Source organism: Myiozetetes cayanensis, unplaced genomic scaffold, assembly GCF_022539395.1.
Source record: "Myiozetetes cayanensis isolate MyiCay16 unplaced genomic scaffold, myiCay2020 scf28, whole genome shotgun sequence".
NCBI lineage: Eukaryota > Metazoa > Chordata > Aves > Passeriformes > Tyrannidae > Myiozetetes > Myiozetetes cayanensis.
In genome coordinates this window covers 4,194,753-4,217,496 of record NW_026087499.1, presented here as the reverse complement: position 1 = coordinate 4,217,496, position 22,744 = coordinate 4,194,753, and the positions used below count along the sequence as shown (strand labels likewise).

The following is a 22,744-nucleotide window of genomic DNA, read 5'->3' as shown; positions in this document are numbered from 1 at the left end:
TCTCAGTCAAAATTCTTCTTGGTAGTGAAGAATGGATGGTGCAACCAACCATCTTGGAAAAAAAATGCTATTTCTGGCAAGGACCTAACTGTGTTCCCCAGTAACTTTTCACCAATATGCCTTGGTGGGGATGGGAAAGAGTATAGAAAGAATATCTTAAAACATGTGCCAGTTTGGTTTGCAGGCAGGGGGAAAAGACTCGGGGCTAAATTTTTGAAAGCATCCTCCAAACCTCAGCTACAAAGCTCTGTGGTTGTTTGTGCTTGCAAGTCTGTTCTGACACTGTCAGTTTGCTGGCACGTTATAAACCCTTACTTGTGTGCTTGACTGTCTGAGGCCTTGAGCTCACAGAATTTTTATGCCAGCTGAGGGGGGAACCCAACCACTAAACCCAAAACCACTTTTCTTCCCCACCCCACTCCAAAGAAAAAAGAAAAAAAAAACAAAACAAAACAATAAACACTAAAAAAACCAAACCCACAAAAATCCACCATAACCAAACTGCTGAGCTGAAGCTGCCAAGAATTTAGCCCCAGATTTTGAGCATATAGGAGCTTGTGCATGCTGTTTGTTTGGTAAATGAGCTTGCAATTGCCTGTGAAACACCGTTTACCCAGTGTGTCTTTGATATTTGAATAAGCTACATTGATCACAACACGTTTCCTCCTTCCAGTTCCTGTTCCAGCAGCTGGGAATGTTGGTGTCCTTTGTGAGAAGTCATATTCGGCCCTATATGGATGAAATTGTCACCCTGATGAGGGTGAGTACAATCTTTAAGCCAGCATTTTACTGTCAGAGAAAGTGGACTGTGTTTTTGTCATTATCAAATGTATCAATTACTTCACATGAAGTGCAGAATTGCATGTATTTGAGGTAATAATTGTGTTTTGAAATAACACGTTATTTGAAATAATAATGTACATTATTACCAGTACCTGCAATAAGAGCCAGCTCCAGGTTCTGCTGGTGAATTCTGAGTTCTTTTCAGTGCTTGGATTTTGTGCACTTACTACTTTCAGAAACATAGTTTTAGCAAGAGATGTCTGGGTTCATAAATAGGTGTCATTTCACTTAATTTTCACTTACTGTTTGCAGAAGCTTAGGAGGATTAGGAAAAAATTGGTTGCCCAGAGATTGTTTTTAACAACTATAAATATAGTGAAGGTGCAGAGTGTTTAAAAAACAGACAGTATGGCCCTTCCCTGCAATCTTGAACTGATCTAGAGACTCTCTCCTACAGTTTGCTTTTCTTGTAATTGCCACAGCTCAGCTGAAGAACTGCCGAATTATTTTTTTTTTCCCCTTCCTTCTGTAGGACTTCTGGGTCATGAACAACTCCATCCAGAGCACAATTATCCTGCTGATTGAGCAGATCGTGGTAGCTCTGGGAGGTGAATTCAAACTCTACCTGCCCCAGCTCATCCCTCACATGTTACGGGTCTTCATGCACGACAACAGCCAGGGCCGCATTGTCTCTGTCAAGGTCAGTGGGGGCTGCAGGAGCTGCTGCCTTTGGGTGCTGCCCAGCCAGGTCTGTGCCCAAAATGCCAGGGCTCCTTGCTTGTGTGCTGCAAGCAAAGGGGGGCACAGGGGGCTTCAGCAGTGGCTTGGTGGGAAATGATGCAGACAGTGCTTGAAAGCGCAGGGTTGAAGCAGCTTTTCGCTGGTTACTGACTTGTTTAAAATGGGTCTTGTCTGTGATTGTGAGTCACTTGATTTTTGGGTCATTTGGCTCAAAGGAGGTGATTCTCTTCCTCTACTCTGCTCTTGTGGGACCCCACCTGGAGTACTGTGCACAGTCCTGGTGTCCCCAACATAAAAAGGATGTGAAATAGTTGGAGCAAGTGCAGAGGAGGCCACAAAGTTGATAAGGGGGCTGGAGCACCTCCCCTCTGGACTCAGGCTGAGAAAGTTGGGACTATTCAACCTGGAGAAGAGAAGGTTGCATGGAGACCTCAGAGCACTTCCCAGTAACTTAAAGGAGTCTATGGGGAAACCAGAGAGAGAGGCTTTTCATCAGGAGCTGTGGTGATGTGACAAGGGCCAATGGGTGCAAATTGAAAGAGGGGACATTTAGATTAGATATTTAGGAAGACTGTTTTTACTGTGAGGGTGCTTAGACGCTGGAAGTGGTTGCCAAGGGAGGTTGTGGATGTCCCTGCCCTGGCAGTGCTCACAGTCAGTTTGGATAAGGCCTTGAGCAGCCTGGCCTAGTGGGAGGTGTCCCTGCCCATAGCAGGGGGAGCTTGAGACTAAATGATCTCTCAGATCCATTCCAGCCCCTTGACATTCCATGATTTTTCCCTCCAGCTGTTGAATGCCATCCAGCTCTTTGGAGCCAACCTGGATGACTACCTTCACTTGCTGCTACCTCCCATTGTAAAGCTGTTTGATGCCCCAGATGTGCCCGTGGTGGCTCGCAAGTAAGTGCTGGTGGCTTTGCAGTCTCCGTGGTGTCCAAGTTCTGCAGTGGCTTCCACAGCCACGTGTAGAATGAAACACCACTGAGTTCCTTCCACAGCTTTTCTCTGTGTTAAATCATTATGGAAGGTTATTTTTGGTTGGACATCACAGCACTGTTGCTAATTTTTTGTTTTGCTTGGGGTTTTGGTTGGTTGGTTGGTTGGTTTGTTTTGTTTTGGGTTTTATTTGTTTTTTTCTGTTTTGTGGATTTTTTTGTGGTGGTTTTGGTTGGTTGGTTTTGGGGATTTTTTTGTGTGTGCGTTTTTTGTTGGCTTTTTTATTATTAATTTTTTATATTATTATGACTTTATTTTTAATTTCTGGTTCTCACCTACCGGTATTTTAGTCACTGCAACTTGCAAGCTGTCCTGCAAGCACAAGCTACATTAGCTGACCTCCTGTGGCTGTTTTTTCCTATTGCTATTAGTCCTGGGAAGACTGAGCACTTGGGTGTTTTTATATGTTTTTGTTTCTTCTTTCTTATACCCTGAAGAGGTAAGTTCTTCCCTCTTTTTCCTCTGACCTCAGAGCTGCTCTGGAGACAGTGGATCGCTTGACAGAGTCCCTGGATTTCACTGACTACGCCTCACGGATTATTCATCCCATCGTACGAACGCTGGACCAGAGCCCTGAGCTACGAACAACTGCCATGGACACCCTCTCCTCCCTGGTGTTCCAGCTGGGGAAGAAGGTAAGATTGTTCTTTGGCTGGAGAGCTCTCAGAAGGAGGGACTGTCCCGAAGATCGAAGCTTTAGAGTTGAATTTTTTTGTAACGGATTTTAAAGAAAGCTGATTTTTCTTCTCTTAGTTGTTTCTGGAATCGGGAGTTACTGAAATCAAACTGTCAGAATTGGTTACTTATCAATGAAACAGAGGTGGAATTATGCTGCTCTTGGTGCCACTGAGTAACAAGCTTATGGTGTGCATTCCCTTGTACAGTACCAGATTTTTATCCCGATGGTGAACAAAGTCCTGGTGCGACACAGGATTAACCATCAGCGCTATGATGTTCTCATCTGCAGAATTGTGAAGGTGAGCTGTCAAGTGTTTGCTTAAGGGCTCTTTGGAGGTGTTGTGATGTTGAAACAGATGTAGCTGGAACCCTCACTCTGTGTTACTCATTATGTGAGGGATAGTTGTTGCTGGAATTGTGTGCTAAGTACAGCTTTTTAAGAAAACTTTGAGATTACATTGGCAAAACTGTTGTCAACTGGTATTAAATATTTCCTGTAGAAAAATCACAGCAAGGTCTAGGTAAGAACTTAGACTTGTAGCCAGTGTCATTACTATGTTTTTCCTTGTTAGTTCATACATGTGGATTTAACCTATTTTCCCACAGTCATAGAGCTTAAGGAGACCTTGATATCACAGTTTTTTCTGCAGGCTGTCCCACATTTCAAAAACTCAGTAACTGGTGTGCAATTCCATTAGTGTGCAACAAGCAGCACATTGCTCTTCTCTGCTTACTCAAACAGGCAGGACTGCTTGTTTTAAGGTGTATTATTTTGGCTTTTTAACCTGGGGGCTAAGAGTTCTCAACAGTTACCTTGACTAGCAAAGGGGTATCTTTGGAGTTCTCTGGTTTATGAGGTGTAATCATTATAAAGAAACTCGGTTGTTTGCTCCACAGGTTTTGCTGTAAATGCTCTGAATTTTATCATCTGTTTCTCTATGTGGGTGTATCTTCACTGTAAGCCGTTTGTTGCAGGGCTACACTCTTGCTGATGAAGAGGAGGATCCCCTGATTTATCAGCATCGGATGTTGAGAAGCAACCAGGGAGAAACTTTGGCCAGTGGTCCTGTGGAAACGGGTCCCATGAAGAAATTACACGTGAGCACCATCAACCTGCAGAAGGTAAGACTGGAGCCCTCACAGGGTGAGTTTGCTACTGAGGGGAGGAGCTGAAGGGTCACAGTGAAGGGGTTTGTTCAGAGCATCTGAACCATCTTTGTTTACATTAATTTTCTGTTGCCAGTTCTGTACAAAACTGAGGTCAAAGTAGTGCCTGAGGCTCTTTAGAATTAGAAGGTGCTGAGCAGCTTCAAAGATAGGAGCACCTGAACTCTCAGACTATTAATGGCTGTGAATTAATCTTGACACTTGTTAAGTGAAGTATGAACAAGACTTTCTAGATCACAGTGAATAATCTCGGGTTACTGGAGACATCTATTTTGGAGCCTCTGCCTTTCTTCTTAGTTTTTCTTTTGCTTCTTTTATGCCTTAGTCCTATATTATCTTGAACTCCAAGCTTAATAAGTAAGCACTGACTAGTCTGAACAGTAAATACATGTAGCACTCAGTTCAATAGTGGAATGGATTGGCTTGGAAATGCTGGATTTATAAACGTAATTCTAAATCCATTAAGTACTTTTAAGCTGATACTTGAACAGTGGCTTCAGCTCTTCATGTATTTTTGTAGAGAAAAGATTATTCATGTTAAATACTTGCCATGTCATGGCAGGAATACATTAGGAAGATTTCACAGAAAAGAGACTGAAGAACTGTGGATTATCTGGTGTGAAGGTAATGGATTTCAGGGAACTGAAAAGGGATTCTCAGCGTGTGGTTTGGAGCTGTAAAGCACAAATGCTGCCTGCTGACAGATTTCTTCTGCTCCTGGAGAGTGCTTTGTTTGGTAGATCAATTGTCTTCCTTTGTCCTGCAGGCCTGGGGAGCAGCAAGAAGAGTTTCCAAAGATGACTGGTTGGAATGGTTGAGGAGGTTGAGTTTGGAGCTGCTGAAAGATTCCTCCTCACCGTCCCTGCGCTCGTGTTGGGCCCTGGCTCAGGCCTATAATCCCATGGCTCGGTACGGTATTTCTGCTTTTTCCATTTCACTTGAAATGGCAAATGCAAGCCAGATATTTTAAGGAAAAAAGAAAGTTATTTAGAAGCTCTTAGGTTTCATAAATAAGAGATAGTTCCTGCTTTGGGACAAATCAAAGAGCTGGCAACTTGATTTCATTTCCACCCTTCCCAGCTGGCTGCTGCACAGTGTGCACAGAATCTTTCACTGGGATTTTGCATATTAGTCTAGAAATAGCATAAGGCACATGAGTGTAGATGGAAAAACAGCAGAGTATGAAATAGTTTTGAGGATCTACTGTGGGGGAATAAAAATGCCTCTGAGTGGAATGAGCTGCAGTGCTTTTTTGCTACCTGTATGTCTGGAGAAACTTTGAGTCTGATAGCACAAGAGTACAATACTTCTATTATTGTAGTATACCAGCCCACTCTATGTTTTTTAAATGAAGGTTTCACAGAAGTTAACTTTATAAAAACTAATCACAGTTTATCATAGGTAGACATATAAATGCATTTTGTAGCTTTCTTTCTCTGAATAAGAAGGCAAGTCCAGTGTCAAACAGACTTTTTCTCATGAATAATTACTCCCCACCTCTCCCTCTCTTTTGTGTCCCTCCTCAGAGACCTCTTCAATGCTGCTTTTGTTTCATGCTGGTCTGAACTGAACGAGGACCAGCAGGATGAGCTGATCCGAAGCATTGAGCTGGCCCTGACTTCTCAGGACATTGCAGAAGTCACTCAGACACTGCTGAACCTGGCAGAGTTCATGGAGCACAGTGACAAGGTAGAGATGCTGCTGGGCAGCTCTTTTCCAGTGCTGGCTGGTCTGTGGAAGGGGTGTGAAGAGCTGACTGTTGTTACACTCATCCTGCTCCTTTGCAGGGCCCGCTGCCTTTGAGAGATGACAATGGCATTGTCCTGCTGGGGGAGAGAGCTGCCAAATGCAGAGCATATGCCAAGGCCCTGCACTACAAGGAGCTGGAATTTCAAAAGGGTCCCACCCCGGCCATTCTGGAGTCTCTCATCAGGTAGGACCACAAGAGACTTCTGCTCTTGCAGTAGCACATAATTTAGGACACCATTAGGATTAATTTAGGCAGTTCCTGGGATTTCACTGTCACAAGACTTCTTTGTGGGCTTACTGACTAGCTTGCAGATGTGCACTTGTAACTGCTGAGTTCTGCTCTTCTGCAGTGTGGTTAAAATTATGATAGAAGCCCTGGGAAGTTTTGCAGGGAAAAGGTTCTGATTCCCCCACACCCTTCAAACTCAACATGGAATATAATGAAGTGACTGCAAGTCAAAGGAGACAGATTTTTACATCTATGTGTAAATAAGTCAGAGAAGTTGAAGTTCTTACTTAAAATTTCTCATCAAATTCTGCTCATTTAGCTGAGATAGGTCTCATTGTTCATATGCCAAATAGAAGATATTGTGTATTGTTTCCTGGTAGAGTGTGTTGTTTCCTGAGCTTTGTCAACAACAAAGATGTTGGCATGAAACACCTGCAGAGGATTTGGTCCTAAACTACAGGTTTTAAAATGGGAAACTGTTCCATATCACAGAGATGTTAACTCTGCTATTCAAGACAAACTGGTTTTGGTTGGGCAAAAACTTAGCTTTGTCTTTATGCAGTGACTTTTTCAGCCCTCCTATTTCCTTGAAATTGTGTTTCCCCTTTTTTTTCCTCCTCTTTTATTCTTTCATGCTTTGTACTGTCTCCTTTTGTTGAGGAAAATACAGAATTCAGTGTATTCCCTTTCTTGGTTTCAGTTGCTCGTGCAGCTGTTTCTTTGTGTACCAAAAAGCAGGTTAAGGAGCAAAGAATTGACGTAAAAAGCGGGATTAAAAATGAAAGACAATTTATTGGAAATGAAAAAGTTTTAGAAACCTTTAAAAATCCATTTTAAAGACCACAGTTAAAACAGTTCCAACTATAGTTTCACACACAGTTGAAATTTGCAGTATGAATAGTTGAACATATGTAAGGCAATTCCCAAGACACCTTGATCTTCCATTTCACACAAGACTGAACAATTTAAATTAGATTCAAACTCTCTTTAAGGTGAATAAAAATAGATATATTAATGATAACTATCTTTTCCAATATATTTAAACAATGGTAGGGCTACAGGAGGAGTCTCATTCTTTTTCAGCTGTTATTTTTAACACTGGGTTATGTAAGGGAGAAACATACTGATTTTTGGCATAGCATCTCTAGGTAATTTGCAGCTGGGGTAGTTTTCAGAGTAGATTTTGGTATTCCTCAGTGTGATGTGGTAGCAAACATTCCCTTATGTTTGAATAACCTTTGGCACTTAGGGATTCTCTGCTGTGTACTGGTGTTTTGCTCGTGGATACAGTGGTTTTAAGTGTTGGAGTTGAGTTTTTTGGCTGGGTCTGGACATTTTTGGCTCACCTGCTGTTCAGTCTTAGCCTTACAGACACGCACACGTTTGGGTTCTAACCTGAACATAATTTGGTGGCAGCCCAGAAAGTTGCTTTGTAGTTTATCAGCATTTCGGGTGGTCTGTGTGGATAGGAATAAACATCAGAGAGCACCAGGGACAAACCCTTCTCCAGGGTTACTGTCTGCTGGGGGCAGCCTCTCTGGGGGTTATTTGAGGCAGCAGCAGGAGGTGGCAGTAAAACTTCACGAGAGAACCTGGACAGTGCTGATCAATCCAGCATTTTGGAGTGTTGTGTTTTTCCTCTGTGGGAGAGCAAGCCACTTACTGTACACTAAAGAAAGGTGCATCAGGGGCACCTCTCATTGATTCCTCTGGCTTGACATGAGTGTGTGTAATTGTTGTGGTTTGGGTCCCTCCTGGAAAGGGTTACTCAGCAGTGCTGGCTCCGAACACTGAAGGAAAGGCAGCAAGGAGGCTTTTGCTTTTCAGTCCCTGCCCACCTGGGTAATAACACTAAAGCAACCCACTAGTCACACTGCTAGAGAAAACACATCCAGAGGTTTTCTGAAGGTGCTCTGAGTGCATTCACTTCTAACCTATTCTGACACAATATTTGTTCCCTTTGGAAAGAGCCTGAAGAGGAGGAAATATGTCTGAGCCCTGCTGACACTGGTGGCTGTGGCTGGTGCTTGCTGTGCCGCGGTGTCGGGGTGTGTGCATGGCCAGGGCGTAGCTGTTGCACGGATTAGATGAAAGGAGAACAATTACTTGGCTGCCCATTGCCCACCTTCTGTGCAGTGGCATCGTGGAGCTGTGTAATCCAGCTCTGATTCCCTCTCTCTATGGTCTGAAATCCTCCGGCCGGATCTTCATCTCGACTCTCTTCAGGGAGTAGGTGGATCCGTGCCACCCGTACCAGGTGATGCCATCCATGTTCTTGGTGTGCTCTCCCTTTCGGTAGTAAACCCCGTTCAGGTTGGAATCTGTGCAGCAGTTGTACCAGTAGCCACCTTGGGAACAAAGGAATACATTCCTGGTGAGCCATTTACTTAACATGTTCTATATTAATAAGAAGAATTACTGCTCTTTCCGGAGGGGAGAGAGCAGAATGCAGTATTTGGTCCCTGCAGCCCTGTGGCCAGTGGTTAAATGCTTTTAAAAGTTTCCTTTGCGTGTTGTGTGGGACACAATGGGGAAATTAAAGGGCAAGGTGCAGTGAAGATAATTATCTTTGACAGAACTCAAATGAAGATAGTAAATTGAATGAAGAGAGTAACCTCATCAGAGGCTTGTAATAGGGTAGGAATAAAGCTCACGAGTCAGGCTGAACCTGGAGGTGGGTGTAGGATAGAAATATGAAAGAATAATTACAGGTCCCTAATACTAGAACTTGAAAACTCAAAGAAAATATAAGAAAAAATAAGAACCTGATAAATCTTCAGGAATAACTTCCTGCATCACTGAATGGCATCAGCATGTGAGACAGTGTGGCTGGGTAACAGTGTGTGCAGGTGAGAGCACACTCCAAGTCATTTGAAGGTGCTGATGTCTGTCACACACAGTCTGGCTCAGCCTTGATCTCCTGGGTCAGTGAGTGTCCCAGAATCGGCCACCTCTCCCTCGCTTTGCCACCCAGATAGTGGGTGGGGGGCTCTCTAGCCCTGCCCTGGGCTGTTCTCTGGGGCCAGGGAGGTGTGTGTGTGCTGTACCTTTGCGGAACTGGGCACAGTCATCCACGCACTTGTCGTTGTCCTTGTCCTTCGTGCTGAAGGCCGTGTTGTTGTGGTACCGCAGGGAGTCCCTGCCGGTGTTGCCGCTGTAGTTCCCCACAAACAGGCGGTAGCTGTTGATCTCATTGCTCAGGGTGAACTGCTGGTACTGAGCGTAGCGTGTGTTGCCTTCCCAGTCCTGCCACGGAACAAGGGAGAAGGAATTGGTGCTGTTAGAGCAGTTGTGAGAGGACTCCACCATCCGTGGTTATTTACATACACTTTTCCTGCCTCAGGCTGCAGGAACTGCTCTGTTAAGGCAAAGGAACTTTCCAGAGCAAAGCATGATCCTTCCAAGTCTTATCTGCACCTGGTATTGAACAATGTCCAGGAAACCTGATGTGCAGCTCTTGCATTCAACATCCTTGTCTCAGTGCTGCCTCAAGTAAATTTTTTTCCTCTCTGAAACAGGGACTTTATATCTAAGAACCTTTCAGCTTATGCACATCCCATCCCTCTAAGCTGTTGTACCAGCTATAAACTGGTCTAAGTCAAACCCAAGCCTTTAGTAGACTGAAGAAATTGTTTGAGGGTAATAAAAGGCAAACTCTTTGCACCCAGGTTGGATGGAAGTGCTGCAAAAGGAAAAGACTCAAAGGCTTGAAAACTTGACGGGGCATCTCTTTTTGGATTTTTAAATCTGAGGTGGTCAGCTGTTTGATCTCTGTCTGCAGGATTTCCTAGGTCCCCACGTGTTCCTGAAGACACAATCCAGATGCTGACAGAAGGTTGTCCCACTGACTTTGCCCAGTGGAGAACATCTGTCTTGTCCTTGAATGTGTCCCTGGGTTGGTTCTACCTCCTCCTCCTGTAATTAAAGCATGCAAATCCTTTGGGCCTTCTACAGAGACAGGAGGAGATGGGATCTGCTGCTGGGGCCTCACTCTGTGCAAAAGACCTGCTGCTGCTGAAATGAAGAGCTCGTTAATTACCTCCAGCTCCACTCGCAGGACAGTGGGGCGTCTCGAAAGCCGGTAGATGTTTTCATTTCCCAGCCAAAAATCTCCCCGAATATTTCCAAATCCTTCCTTGTATTGTTTCCAGTCCCTGTTGAACGAGGTCAGACCAACTTTGCGTCTTTGGATGATAGTCCAGCCACCTCCATCTGTTTCCATGTCACAGAACACCTGGAATGGGGGAAAAAAGGCAGTGGTTACTTACCAGTAAACTTAGGGAAGGTCCAATTCTCTTAACACAAGACACTCTTCCATATTTCAAAACTTGAAGAAATTTCTCTTCTGTTTAAAACTCGCGGCCAGAAATTATTAAATGAATTTTCCCTAATTCTATTTTCCCTCTTGAGTTTTTGCTCTTTCCTTCCTTGAGGTTTGCCTGCATATAAAGATGCTGATGGCAAGTGCAGGGTGTCCTCCCTCTTTTCATCTCTGTAGATGAGTATTTCTAGGTTATATTTGAAAAGACACATAATATACATTGTGTAGTTATCATCCTTACCTCCAGGTCTGGAATCCCCAAAAATTCATCAGGGGGTAGTTTGTAAACACCAGAAATGCGGTAGTTCCTCTGGTAGAGCGATGAGCAGTCATAGACAGCATCTACTTGAATCAGAACCAGAAAGTGAGAATCTGAACAGCAAGGACTCCTCTCCTGTTAAGGGTGGTTTCTGTAAAGCTTAGTTTGTAATGCAAGGAGCAATTAAGTGAGGGAGACTTCCCACAAGTGTAATGTTTTCCTGGAATGGTCTAGTTTAGAGCAGTGTATGCGTTGGAAAAAGATGCTGAGCACTGGGACCTTGTGATTTATTTTTTTAATTATTATTGGGGTTTTTTATATTTTTTAACCTCTGCTGTGCCAAAAGCCATCTCTGCTTTCTCTTCACATTGCTGCTGTGTGTCTGTGCTGGGAGGTAGAAAGGTTTGCCAGCCCTCTCCCAGGTAATAAAGGCTTATCCAGTGTCACGGCCAGCCCGGTGCCTGCTCTGTGTGCTCGGCCAAGCTCGTGGATCAGGGGGGTTTGTTCTGCACCAGAGCCTGGGACAGAGAAGGTGCCTTTGAGCTGCAGTTAGTCCAGCTGTGCAAAGTTCCTTTCCTCCCGGTGCAGGAGCTGACTTGAAGATGGTAAATTGCACAGCTATTCTGAGTTGAAGCAAAGCTTTATCCTGTCTGACAGTTTTCACTTTAGTACAGACTGGATGTTTCTTACCTGGTGAGGGGAGACACAGCTGTTTGAAATGCCTGCTGGGCCAGCTGCTGCTGTGCGCTCCTGGATTTTTTTCTAAACTTTTACTACAGCTCCAAATGGATTTGTTGTGCTGTAAGTTTTTTTTTTTAAGACCTCCTGTAAACAGCGATGTGTCAAAACTGACCAACTGGAGCTTTTTTTGTAAGAAGAATTAAGTCAATGGATTTAGAAGTTTTTCCTTCAAGTTAAAAAAGAAAAAAAAATCTGAATGAAGTCCTTTGGCAAACCCAGTCGCCCCAGAGAACAACAGTGTCTTTCTAAAGAAGTTTTAAGCTCTTTGTGGTGAATTTAATTTTAAAAGAAAAGTCAACAAAGGGGACTCTTTCTTCCCAAAGTGGCTTTACAGGTAGCTGACCTGAAAGTGCACCTGCATTCCACATTTAGTACAGGCCTGTGCAATTGCTGTGTGCAGTGAAATTTCCCCTCAGGGAAGAGAATTCTGAAGAATTTAACTGTGTTCTGGCTAGGCTTATACCACAGTTTGTGTCTTGCATCATCTACAGCCTTGAACTTTTGAGAATTATCATTCAAATAATGGATCACTCTTTTTTTTGTTCTGGTTCAGAGATAGTCATGAAGATAAAATTACAACTCCTTAGTAATTCTTGGAAAGCATTTCTAATTGTTTTAACAACTTCTGGTCCCCTGTCAGCGCTGTGAACTCGGAGGATATTCCTGCCAGAGCCATTCCCTGCCAGAGCCAGCTCCCATTCTTTTACTGTAGTGCTCAGAAATATCAGACTGAATTCTCTGCTGCACAAATGCACTGTTTCTCAGCTCCCTGAGAACAAACATGGATATAAAAATACTGGTTCTCTCAGGACCCCCTGCCTCCAGGAGCACCTTCAGCGGCCGTGCTCAGCATGCACCCTCGCTAATCACATTAGTGGCAGTAGGACCTGGTCATTAGCTGTGCATTAGGAGGTGTGTGAGGGAGCCTGGTGACTCCCTCCTTACCAGCTGACGTCTGTGTGACCGTCTGGGCCGCCTGCAGCTGCATGATATCGATCTGGTTGTTCATCTCCGAGTATTTGCTCTCGGCATCGATGAGCCGCGACTCCATCTGCTTGGTGCTGCCTTCCAGCTCCATCACCTGCATCACCACGTTCACCCAGTCCCCCTCCTGCTTCTTGCTCAGCTCCTGCAGCATCCTGCTCAGGTTGGCCACCTGCAGCTTGAGCTCCCTGATCTCCTCGCAGCAGGCTGGCCCCTTGGGCTGAGCGTTGTTGCTGAGGGTTCTCCTCTTGGGAGGTCTCTGCAGCAGGGCTGGGTAGGTTGCCACGGCCACGGTGACAATGCAGAGCCACGCCAGCTGAGCCGTGGAGCTCACTGGCATTTTTGCTGACAGGCAACAGAAACCTCCCAGCTGACTGCGGGCTGAGTGCAGCTGGGGTAGGTATGAAGTCCCCTGCAGCAGCCTGGCACCTTCCTTGCTTCCAGGGAAGGGAGTCTCCGAAGGTGGAGCCTGAAGAAGTGGCTTTTTTTCAGACCCCTCCTGTCGGATGTGCACTTTGGAAGTCTGTCTCAAAGCATCTTATATACTATTTTTCTGTTTACCTCCACCCCCCTGGAGCTGTGGAGGGCTTGCTGGCCCCTCCCAGTTCATCTGTTCACATCAGGTGTCGACAGGGTGAAACTGGAGCAGGTTTCAGCCAAGAAAAGTTGGGGAGAGCAGGAGAGAATTCCCTCAGTTGTGTTTTGAAGGGGTGTGGGAGAGGGCTAGGAAACGAGGAGAATTTCCAGCAATTATTGCCTACTGGATTGGAGCCCTCTTGGTGACTATTTCTGGCACTTCAGTAACAGTAGAGGTCCAGAATGGGAAAAGGCTGTTCAAACAGGGTGAGTTTATACAAGTTCAGGGAAGGTGACTCCCTAGGAGGTAGCCCTGGCTGCTACCAGTCCTACTAATGCATTCCCCAGAAATTGTGGAGGGGTAATTCTATGCTTGCAGTATTTCTTAAATCAGACAGTATTTTAGAAAGTTAAGCATCTAATCCCCCTCCCTGTACACTGGTGTCTCTGCACTATTAATTTTGTAGAATTCAGTGCTGTTCTTTTTAGAGATGGAATATCTGAGGGTAGGATGGAAAGAATTATGCAAAATATATAAATTAAAACTCATTCCTCTGTTAGTTCATAGTGGGCAAGTGAAAGGGCATTAAGTAATAGTGGAAGTCTACTAAAAAAGGACAAGAGGTGGGTTTTTTACAGGCAATGTGATCTAACTCCAGTGTTATGGAGGCCAGTTTATTAACAGGATAACAGTAAGATCTATGGTTAAAATGTCCACAGTTACAAAAAGAGTAGATTTAAGAGTAAATCTTTAGACACTGAGTATTGATCAAGTATCAGCTGGCTGAGATAGCAACTTCCTCTCCTCTTTTGTATCTTTTAACAGTTCAAAAGTTAATTATAGCAGTCTGATCCCCAAGCAGAACCATTTCAGCAGTGGGACAACCTTTTGCAAAAGGTCTGCAGGCTTTGTTCTAGATCCTGAGGGAGAAGGTATTTCACCCCTGGCCACTGCTCTGTCATTGCCCAACATGGGGGTTCTCGTGTCTCCCTGCAAAGTTTCTGATTAAAACTGGCAGAAATAAGATAAAAGGTGGGAATGGCTCACGTATCTGCTCCCGGGGCAAATGCTGTGAAAGCTTCTTGGTGTCCAAGAAAACAAAAGAAAGCTAATCTTGCTCCTTTTACAAAGGGCATCAGGACAAACCCAGCTGACACATTCTGTCCCATCTAGGTGGTTTTTGCTGATCCAAAGTGGCTGCAGGATTTCTGCTTGATTAGGAACCACTGGAAAAGCCTTACTGATCTGACATCTGCTTTTAGAGAAATAGAAAGCACAGTTTCTTGTTGATGCAGTTTCTCTCCTCCCCAGCTTTGATACACTTGTTGCTTGGTGCTTTCTTGCTGCCTCTGAGTTGCACCACAGCTGGTAATAGTTTTTCTGCAGAGCAGACCCACAAGGGTGCAAGGACTTAGGGAGAGGAAGGCATCAAAGCACTGCAGGGGTGGAATGTCAATACAGATTTCATAATTTCATAAACCTGAATTTTCCCAGAGAAGGGAGAGGGGATCTTTCGGAGGAGGTCACAGTCAGTGATGTCCACACAGGCAGCGTGGGTGTCTTGAGTTGTGTGGTGGGTGACTCCTGTGTGCTGTGCTCCAGGCAAAACCACTGGATCTGTCCTGTCAGCTGCTGAGGCTGCTGTGGGACTGGGGACCTGAGGCAGTGCCAGAGGTCTGCAAGGACAGTTTGGTTAAAGCACCGAGGGCACCTCCACAGCACAGCACAGGCTGCAGTCGGTTTTTGCCGTGGACATTCCAGAAACCTTCCACAGCAGAATTGCTTTTTATACTTCAGACCAGAAAGTGCCACTGCACATGGATGAAAGCCTGACCTTTTTGTTCTGCCTCTAATCCTGTCTGAGCCCTCTTCCAGCTGGAGCTTCTGTCATTCCCAGGGGCAAATTCTTCTCCGGCTTCCTGTGATGAGAAATGTGTTTTTGTCAAAGTTGGAACAAAGAATAGTGACAGGCCAGACTCTGGCTTCCCTGCCCCAAAAAACCACCCTGCTAACACCCCCATTGTGTTACACAGGACTCCAGTCCATTCTGCTGCTGCTCCCACTCACCTTGGGCAGATGTTGGAGAGGGGAGCCACTTATAGGTCTGTGCATTCCCTCTTTATACAAATTTTGGAAGGATCCAAGATCCAGCCAAACTCAGTTACACACAAATGTTACAAAACAGCGCAGAAAGGCCTCCAAATCCCTTCTCTAAACGGGAGTGTTTAATTGGAAATGAGACAGCCAGGGTTTTATTTGGGATTCAGCCTCTAATCTGTATATCTCAATGCAAGCCATCCTTCCTCTGGGTACTTTGATTTACCTGTTTTAAAAGGGGCAATACTTTGTTCTGGGTGAGGGGGTGACAACAGACACATTATTGCAGGAATGGAAAAGAGCACAACTCTTCCCACCTGTCCTTCCTTTTGAGGAAGCATTAAGAGAGATTTGGGCAGAGACATCTCCTGGCAGAAGCCTCAGCCTTAGTGGAATTTAACTTCTTTATGAGTATTTAACAGATGAGTCTCTCCCTGTTCCATGGTCACTTAGGCAGCAGTAGCTACTGATGGTGGTCCCTGCCAGGTTAGATCAGCTGCAGAAGCTGACAGAAGCTGTTCCACTGTTCTGTACTGGTCTTCTTTCAGCCTGAATTCAGGATCCTGTCACATTTTGGACAGAGGTGTAGTTTGGAGCACAGCTAGGGAGAAACTAGTTCCATGATTACTGAGTGGGTCCTGGTCCTGTTTTATTCCCTTTCCCCCAGTAGTGATGGAGAAATGAAGTATCATTTGGTCTGAAATCTCAACTCCCTGGTTTTCAGCCCTTATATTTTGTGTGTGAGAATACTCTGCTCCATGGCAGCTAAAAAGATGAGATCCTGAAGTGAAGGAAATGATGCAAACCTTTTTTGACACTGTTTATGACGTAGGTTTGAAGGGGTTGGGAAGAACTGAGGCTAAACATGGTTTCAGTCTGCATGTGCCATATGTTTATAACGTTGGCTGATGTTACTGAATTCAATATATTAGTATTACTTGATCAGAAGCAGTTTTCTCCTGTCCCTGGAGGGGCAGATTAAATCAGAGGTGGGTTTGAATGACTGCCTGCTCTGGGAAGCTGTTCTGGCAGGTGCATGCAAAGCTGAGACAAGAAGAAAAGCTCAGTGCCCTGTGGCTATTTATTTGGTAGCCAGTCATTGCAAAACCCTTAATATGCATCCGGCAAATGCTTCGAATCTGGAATTCCTGGTGCTTGCTGAGATGGCAAAGGCTGCCATCAGCTCTCTCACTGGAGTCCACACTTGGTCAGAGCTCTGAAAAACCACTTTTTCCCTCCCAGGAAGTGGGAAACCGTTCACCTCTGCCTTTGGAGATGCTCACAAATGCTCCAACATTTGCAGCTTTACAGTCAGGACTGGATTGGGAATCTCTGAAGTTAAGTGGGAACAGGTGGAACAAGGGAGAGGGTCTGATGAGAAACAAAACAGACTTCCTGTGATTTCTTTTTTATTTAACTTATCCACTCTTTGCATGATCAGTACACAAAGACTGGCTCTGTGTTTCACCTTTTCCTGCTAAGTATTTTCCTTGGTAAATTTTTTTCCCCCCCAAATTAATAAAAAATAGGTGATACAAAACCTTCTGCAGCCTGAGCAGCAAGGCTGGCTAGGAATTTTACTGTCATGGTTTTCACTGCTTTTTCTTTCAAAGCTGATGCATGTTTTTATGTGATTTGCGAGCTTTGACATCGAGATTGGGAGTCTGGCAGGTTTTAATGCCTCTTAGCAGTGTAGTGTGTCCTTGCTGGGAGCTGAAGGGCTGCTCTGGCCTGGAAGCCCTCAATCATCACAACCCTTGATTGAAAACAGCTCTTTTTCCTGCTCTTGGTTTCTCAAATGTGTTTGTTCCCAGCCTGGGGATAGTTTTTAGTGGCATGGTGGACATACATTGGGGTTTTTGGGGCTGGTTTGGGATTGGTTTCTGAGGTTTGCTGAATCAAGGACTCGGGGATGCCTGAACACAAATAAACTGTGGAATTGGGGAATCTGGCCAACAAAGCCAATTCCTTTTGCCAGAGGATTATCTGTTCCCCCACAAAGCAGCAGTGCCTTCCACCTCCAGTCCCAGAAGCAGCTCCAGCACTTTTTCAGAAAGGAAAACAAGCTTGACTTAGGTTGGTAAAATCTGTCACATGGAGTATCTTTTTAAACAAACTCAGGGAGGCTAAACAAGAGGACAAACTCTTCCTTTTCTTCAGACTCTGTGCACAAGCTGCTTTATAGCAAAAATAAGGTTTCTCTATCAAGTTCTGAGATGCATTTTGATGATAGGAAATGTGTGTGTTGCCTCCTGAAAAGGCTCTGTTTAAAAAAAAGGGGGTTTTAATTTTTATGAGAAGATGGGGAGAGTCTCTTCTGTCTGAATTCTTGAAAATTTAATATATTTTGAGTGACAGAGAATATTATCAATATCAAAGATAATGGAAGACTGTAAAACTCCCAGAGGTCTATAAAAGAGAATATTTTTAGTAAATATTGCACATTTATGGCCGGGGTTTGTGGAGGAGGAAAGTCCTTCATTTGGGCTCTCTTCACACTGAAGACAATACAGTTGGTTTTCATTCCCAGTTCATGCCTGATTTCTGTTTAAATAGCCTTTAAAATATACAAGCAAGAGGAGTATATTTCTGTTAAATATTCTTCTGTTTTGTGACTCTTGCTCAGTGTGCTGCATTTTGGTTGTTTGTACATGTAGGATATTTTGATACCTTAATAATCAAAACAGTAGGTTTATGTAGCCTTTCACTGCTAATAAAATTGGAAGATTTAAAATTTTTGACAAAAGTTTTTAAATTTAAGGAGTTTGCCAAGGGTAGTCCTCTTTTGTAGGGATAGAATGACAGAGTAAATGGAAAATGTTTTTCTTCAGAAGGCTTGTCGCTTTTTTAATATCCTCCTCATCAGGATCAAGTGCTGCAAATAGGTGGGGGTTGAACATTATTCTGGCTAAAGTGCAGATATTGCTTAATAAGAAGGGGTGGAAATACCTGTAATCTTGTGGTTAACCATCTTCTCAAAAATCTTTCTGTGCCAGTCTCATTCCCTTATCCAACTGCAACATTGTGCACTTGGAATAGTGCACTTGGAATATAGGAATTAATGCTTTTGTCATTGTGATTGACAGCAATTTGAATTCTGGATTATGGAACGATGCAGTGAGTCCAGGTGGGCCAGACTCAGACCAAACCTTAGTGACAGTGTGACATTTTGGAGGAAAGTATAAGGATCTTCTGTTGCTTTTTATAATCACTTTGTTTATTGAATAAAATGTGAAGTGATGGGTATTACACAGTGAAATTGGTGCATTAGTTCAAAGTATATCAAAGTCTGCTTGGAATCTTGTTGTTCCTGTGGTCTCCCATTTCCACAGTCTGGCCTGCAAACATGGGACAGCTGTGTCTTGAAATTGTTACAGAATATTTTAGGAATGCACATTGGCATTTAAAATCTATAATTTTGCAATATTTCCTTGGAGCATCAGTCCTGGAAAGCTCTGCCAGCCCAGCCCAGGCCGAATATTGAGACCTTTCCTGGAAGGTGATGAGTAACTTCTGTCCTACCAAACCTATCCCCAAAAACCTCCCAGAGAGGAGGTACAGTGCTGTTCTTTTATTCCCTGCTGCTGAGCCTTTGAGTAAAGTTAGGGGATAGTAGAAGGGTTTTTTAGCCCATGAACAGTTGAATATGTTTTGGCCTCAGTTGAATATGTTTTGCCCTCAGTGGATAAGGAGAACTAATGATCTTCCCTTTAATATTAAACTTAATTTTATCCTAAACTAGGGAAAAATGCAAGAACATCTCCCAGTAAACAGACCTAAGTCACTGCCTGGCAAGTCAGCCAATGGCACTGTTTCTATCTTGAGAGATGTTTTCCCACCTTCTCCTTTAATCCAGAAAGATTTTGTAGTTATCTTTTTGCAGATACAAGGAGAAATCCATCCCCTTGATTCTAATCTGGTAAACTGCCCCGATTTCCAGCAGCAGCCCTGTGACTAAAACCCCCTGGCAACTCTGCCTGGCTGGAATATCAGCCCTGGGGGCCTCTGCAGTGTTTTTCATTGCTGTTCAGTCTCCAGCATGGTAACTAGAAAACAGCTCTGTGGTGCTTTTAGGAGCGTTATGAAATGTAGGAAGGTTCTGGCTGAGCACAGAGCTCAGCAGGGCTGCAGGAGAGGGGCATGGAAGGAAGGGGAAGCACAGAATGTCATCATTTCTAAATGTGTATTTTGAATGTACCAGGTTAAAGTAGTGTACATCCCAAATGGACTGGGAGGGGGCAGCCACAGCATTCAGTGCTTTGGCAGAAATGATCCTAAACACAGGGAAAAGCAGCTGCCAGGAGATGTCCCAGTCACAAAATCACCTCTCGTTGCTCACTGTGTTGCTGGATCATTTGCTACAGGAGAGCAATTTATGATTATTAACAGCAATGCTGTGTCTTCTTCTGAATCAAAGTCTTTCTCCTTGTCCTCCCCATCTTTCCCTTCCCTTTGCTTAAACCTAACCACAAATAGATTTGAAACACTTAATTCTACTCTGGGCAGCCAAGAAAGTAAGAAACAAAAGGAGTAATTGAGTGCACCGGGGAGCAGCAGCAGAAGAGCAGTGCTAATTGTCAAAGAATGAAAGATAACGGCCAATTTGGTCAGGAAGTGTTGACAAGAAAGATAACTTGGAAGTAATTAACTGTCTGACACGCTGGAAGTGATGTGTCTGCCAGTGGCTCTTTAAATCAGCGGGGTATGAAACGTGACAGCCACTTATCACTTTTATGAGGTGCTGCTGCCTGGCTGTCCCTTGGGAAGCGTGGAGGGAGCGTGAACTTCGACTGGCTGGCTGAAAAATGGCCCTGGGTGTATTCCAAGTGCTTCCCATTGTTGGGTGCCTGTCATCTCCAGCCGTGGTTACTGGTGTGTTCTTAGCCTGGTTAAATGTGATTTCAGCTCAACCGCTCTGAGGTTCTGTTTCCAGAAGTGTTTTACTTGACATTCCCAGGTATCTTGGAGCCTGATCCTTTAGTTGTCATGAAAGGAAGCTCCCACAAACAGAAGAAATGCAGCAATCATTTGGAATTATTTTCCTTTTTTGAATCTGTTTATCACCCCCTTTAATACTGTAGATTTACTTGTCTCTTACTCATCAACAGCCCTCTCATGGGGGGGAGATCATGCAGATCTCCTGATCATGGCAGGCAAGAAGGGGCATTTCTGAAAGCTGCAGTCATATTCAAAGACCACTGAAAATCTCATTGCAGTGTTCTCTGTTGCTGTGTTTAGTTTTGTTGATGCTGCTGCTTCCATTCCAAGCATTAAACAATGTTAATATCGGGCTGTGTTGTTGTAGGTGCTCAGGTGTTGTCACACTGCTTTGAACAACTTGCACTTCTTGTTCCCCAGTGTCACTGGGGAAAGAGGAGAGCAATGAGCCAGAGGCTGTTCCTAAATAAGCTTTACAAAACAGCAGAAGCTTAATAAAACGTTAATTTCCTTATTAAATTGGGGTTTAGCAGGAGGGCTGCTCACCAAGCACCCCATTTCTGATAGTGAGATCAGAAAACCAATGGGAAACAGGAATGATTTAAGGGAATAGCTTATGTTGCACATCATGTTGCTGCACTGGAGAACCAGGCTCAAGAGTGGCCTGTTTGCTGTGCTTCCTAAAATTCAGCTGCCCTTGCAAGGCAAGGTGTCTCACTGGGGGAGCCTGGTTGGGATGGCAGCAGTTTCTGGCCTGTTCCTGAAAACCAGCAGAAGAAAAGCACCAGTTAAAAGCACTGGTTAAATACCAGTGCAGGGGCTCTGTGTGAAATGTGAGGCTGAAATCAGGGTTGCATGCTTTCTGTGTGTTTTCCTAGTGACGTTTGTCAGCTGGTTTAATGATGTAGACTGTTTGCTGGGTCTCTATTCTGATTTTTAAAGGAGTTGGTGGCCTGTTTAAGAGAAAGGAGGGGGAAAAAATCAGCACTGTAAAGCTCTTAAATGCAACTGTTTGAGAAATTATGCCTTTCAAACTATTGGCAACTATTCTTCTCCCCTTGCAAGCTGTTATTTAGAACTGATAATCATATACCATCACTGTTTTGTGTAACAAGTCTTGAGAATATGTGCAGAGAATATGTGTGCACCTATTGTTTTGCAAATATATAATCATTTCGTGCCTCGTGGAGTTTAATTGTTCACTTGGAAGCTTTAAACAAAAAGGAGGGTGTTCCATTGGTATTTCTAAATGATAGAGCTTGGTATTATCAAGTAGAAGCTCATACCAGCCCCTAATAATTGCCAACTGTGTTAAATGATCTTCCTTTTCCTACTTTTGCAGCATTAACAATAAACTCCAACAGCCAGAGGCAGCTGCTGGGGTGCTGGAATATGCCATGAAACACTTTGGGGAGCTGGTGAGTCCTGCTGGAGAGCTCTTCTCCTCATGTCCTGTGTTTGCCTGGTTTCTGTAGTTTGGTTTTTTATGGATGGTGGTGAGTTTATTCCATCAGTCACGCTGGGTTTCTGTCCCTGGTTGTGATATTGCACCTTTCCCAGTGAAGGGCTGTGTGGATGGACAAATGCTGGGGACAAGGAGGGCTGCAGCAACCTGATTTGGAGGAGGATTTAGCAGCTATCATTGACAGCTGTGAGCAACCAGCAGCTTGACAGCATAAGTCATTTTATTTAGGATTAGCTGGGAAGGGGGGCAGAAAGTTCCTGTTCAAAGGTTGAAGGTTTTGAGAAACTGCATCAACACCTTCCCAGTCAGGATGTAAGGGGAGTCATGCCTCTGGCATCTCATCCAGGAGGCACTTGAGTGTTCTCAGATATTATTTAGAATAGCAGCTTAGTCAGCTCCTTAAAATTCAGACTGCTCACAGAAATCAAATCACCCCCTTCTGTATTTGTTCTGTGTCTTTCTCTGCATGATTTACCTTTTTTCTTTCTTTTTATTTTTAATAAGTCATTTAACTTAGTGTTCGGGGACTAAGCCATTTATGCTCTCCTGCCAGTTCTGCTGGTAGAAAGATGATTTTGCAGTGATAATTGTTGCAGTGTCTTAGGGTTACTGGAAAAGGAGGCAGCCCTGGAAGCACAGCAGAGCAGCCCTTTCAGTAGGAACCACCAGAAACTGGGAACACATTCAGCACAAAATGGTGGAGTTCACCTGGTGTAGAATTTTGTGTGGTTTCAACCTAGACTGGAAAATAAGTCCTTTCTGGGAGAAGTACAGGCTTCAGAACATCTTTGCAGCTTCTTATAATTCCTTGGGTGGATTGAGCAAAGTTCTGTATTACCTAATTCTGACTTCACTCTTCAGCAGTAATACAGTTCTAGCAATAAATGGAGTTCAAAGCACAGAGTTTGCCAGAATAGGCAGCGAAAAGAAATTAGGAGGAGCTGTGAGCTCTGCTTTCAGGAACTTAATTGAAATATGACTTAGCTGAGAAGTTAAAGGGCTGAGAGGAAGGCCTGGCAT

At 44.1% G+C, this 22,744-nt stretch overlaps 2 protein-coding genes across 5 annotated transcripts in view; one reads left to right on the top strand and one right to left on the bottom strand.

The window, feature by feature from the left end:
- The window catches only part of MTOR (mechanistic target of rapamycin kinase), a 60,863-nt gene that overhangs the window by 13,073 nt on the left and 25,046 nt on the right, over positions 1-22,744 (top strand). For all 3 annotated transcript variants that reach the window (XM_050322294.1, XM_050322293.1, XM_050322295.1), the window contains 10 exons: positions 674-760; positions 1,316-1,483; positions 2,311-2,423; positions 2,992-3,154; positions 3,404-3,496; positions 4,173-4,319; positions 5,131-5,273; positions 5,891-6,053; positions 6,152-6,297; positions 21,602-21,677. In XM_050322294.1, coding sequence (XP_050178251.1) covers positions 674-760; positions 1,316-1,483; positions 2,311-2,423; positions 2,992-3,154; positions 3,404-3,496; positions 4,173-4,319; positions 5,131-5,273; positions 5,891-6,053; positions 6,152-6,297; positions 21,602-21,677 — 1,299 coding nt within the window. The remainder of the gene's footprint in view (positions 1-673; positions 761-1,315; positions 1,484-2,310; positions 2,424-2,991; positions 3,155-3,403; positions 3,497-4,172; positions 4,320-5,130; positions 5,274-5,890; positions 6,054-6,151; positions 6,298-21,601; positions 21,678-22,744) is intronic.
- Positions 7,179-13,075, bottom strand: ANGPTL7 (angiopoietin like 7). 2 transcript variants are annotated; one of them, XM_050322296.1, is made up of 5 exons: positions 12,609-13,075; positions 10,905-11,008; positions 10,382-10,576; positions 9,390-9,588; positions 7,179-8,690 (listed from the first exon to the last, which is right to left on the bottom strand). In XM_050322296.1, exons 1-5 carry the CDS (start codon positions 12,985-12,987, stop codon positions 8,521-8,523), a joined length of 1,047 nt encoding a protein of 348 aa, XP_050178253.1. In that variant the 5' UTR covers positions 12,988-13,075; the 3' UTR covers positions 7,179-8,520. The 2 variants fall into 2 exon arrangements, with proteins under 2 accessions (XP_050178253.1, XP_050178254.1); XM_050322297.1 differs by having other exon boundaries at positions 10,905-11,005.

Excerpts from the sequence above, each read along its gene's own strand:
- ANGPTL7 (XM_050322296.1), bottom strand. The coding sequence starts at position 12,987 with ATGCCAGTGAGCTCCACGGCTCAGCTGGCGTGGCTCTGCATTGTCACC. Across the intron at positions 11,009-12,608 it reads GGTCACACAGACGTCAGCTG|TAGATGCTGTCTATGACTGC; the intron begins GTAAGGAGGGAG and ends TTCTGATTCAAG. Across the intron at positions 10,577-10,904 it reads TGGGGATTCCAGACCTGGAG|GTGTTCTGTGACATGGAAAC; the intron begins GTAAGGATGATA and ends CCCCCATTCCAG.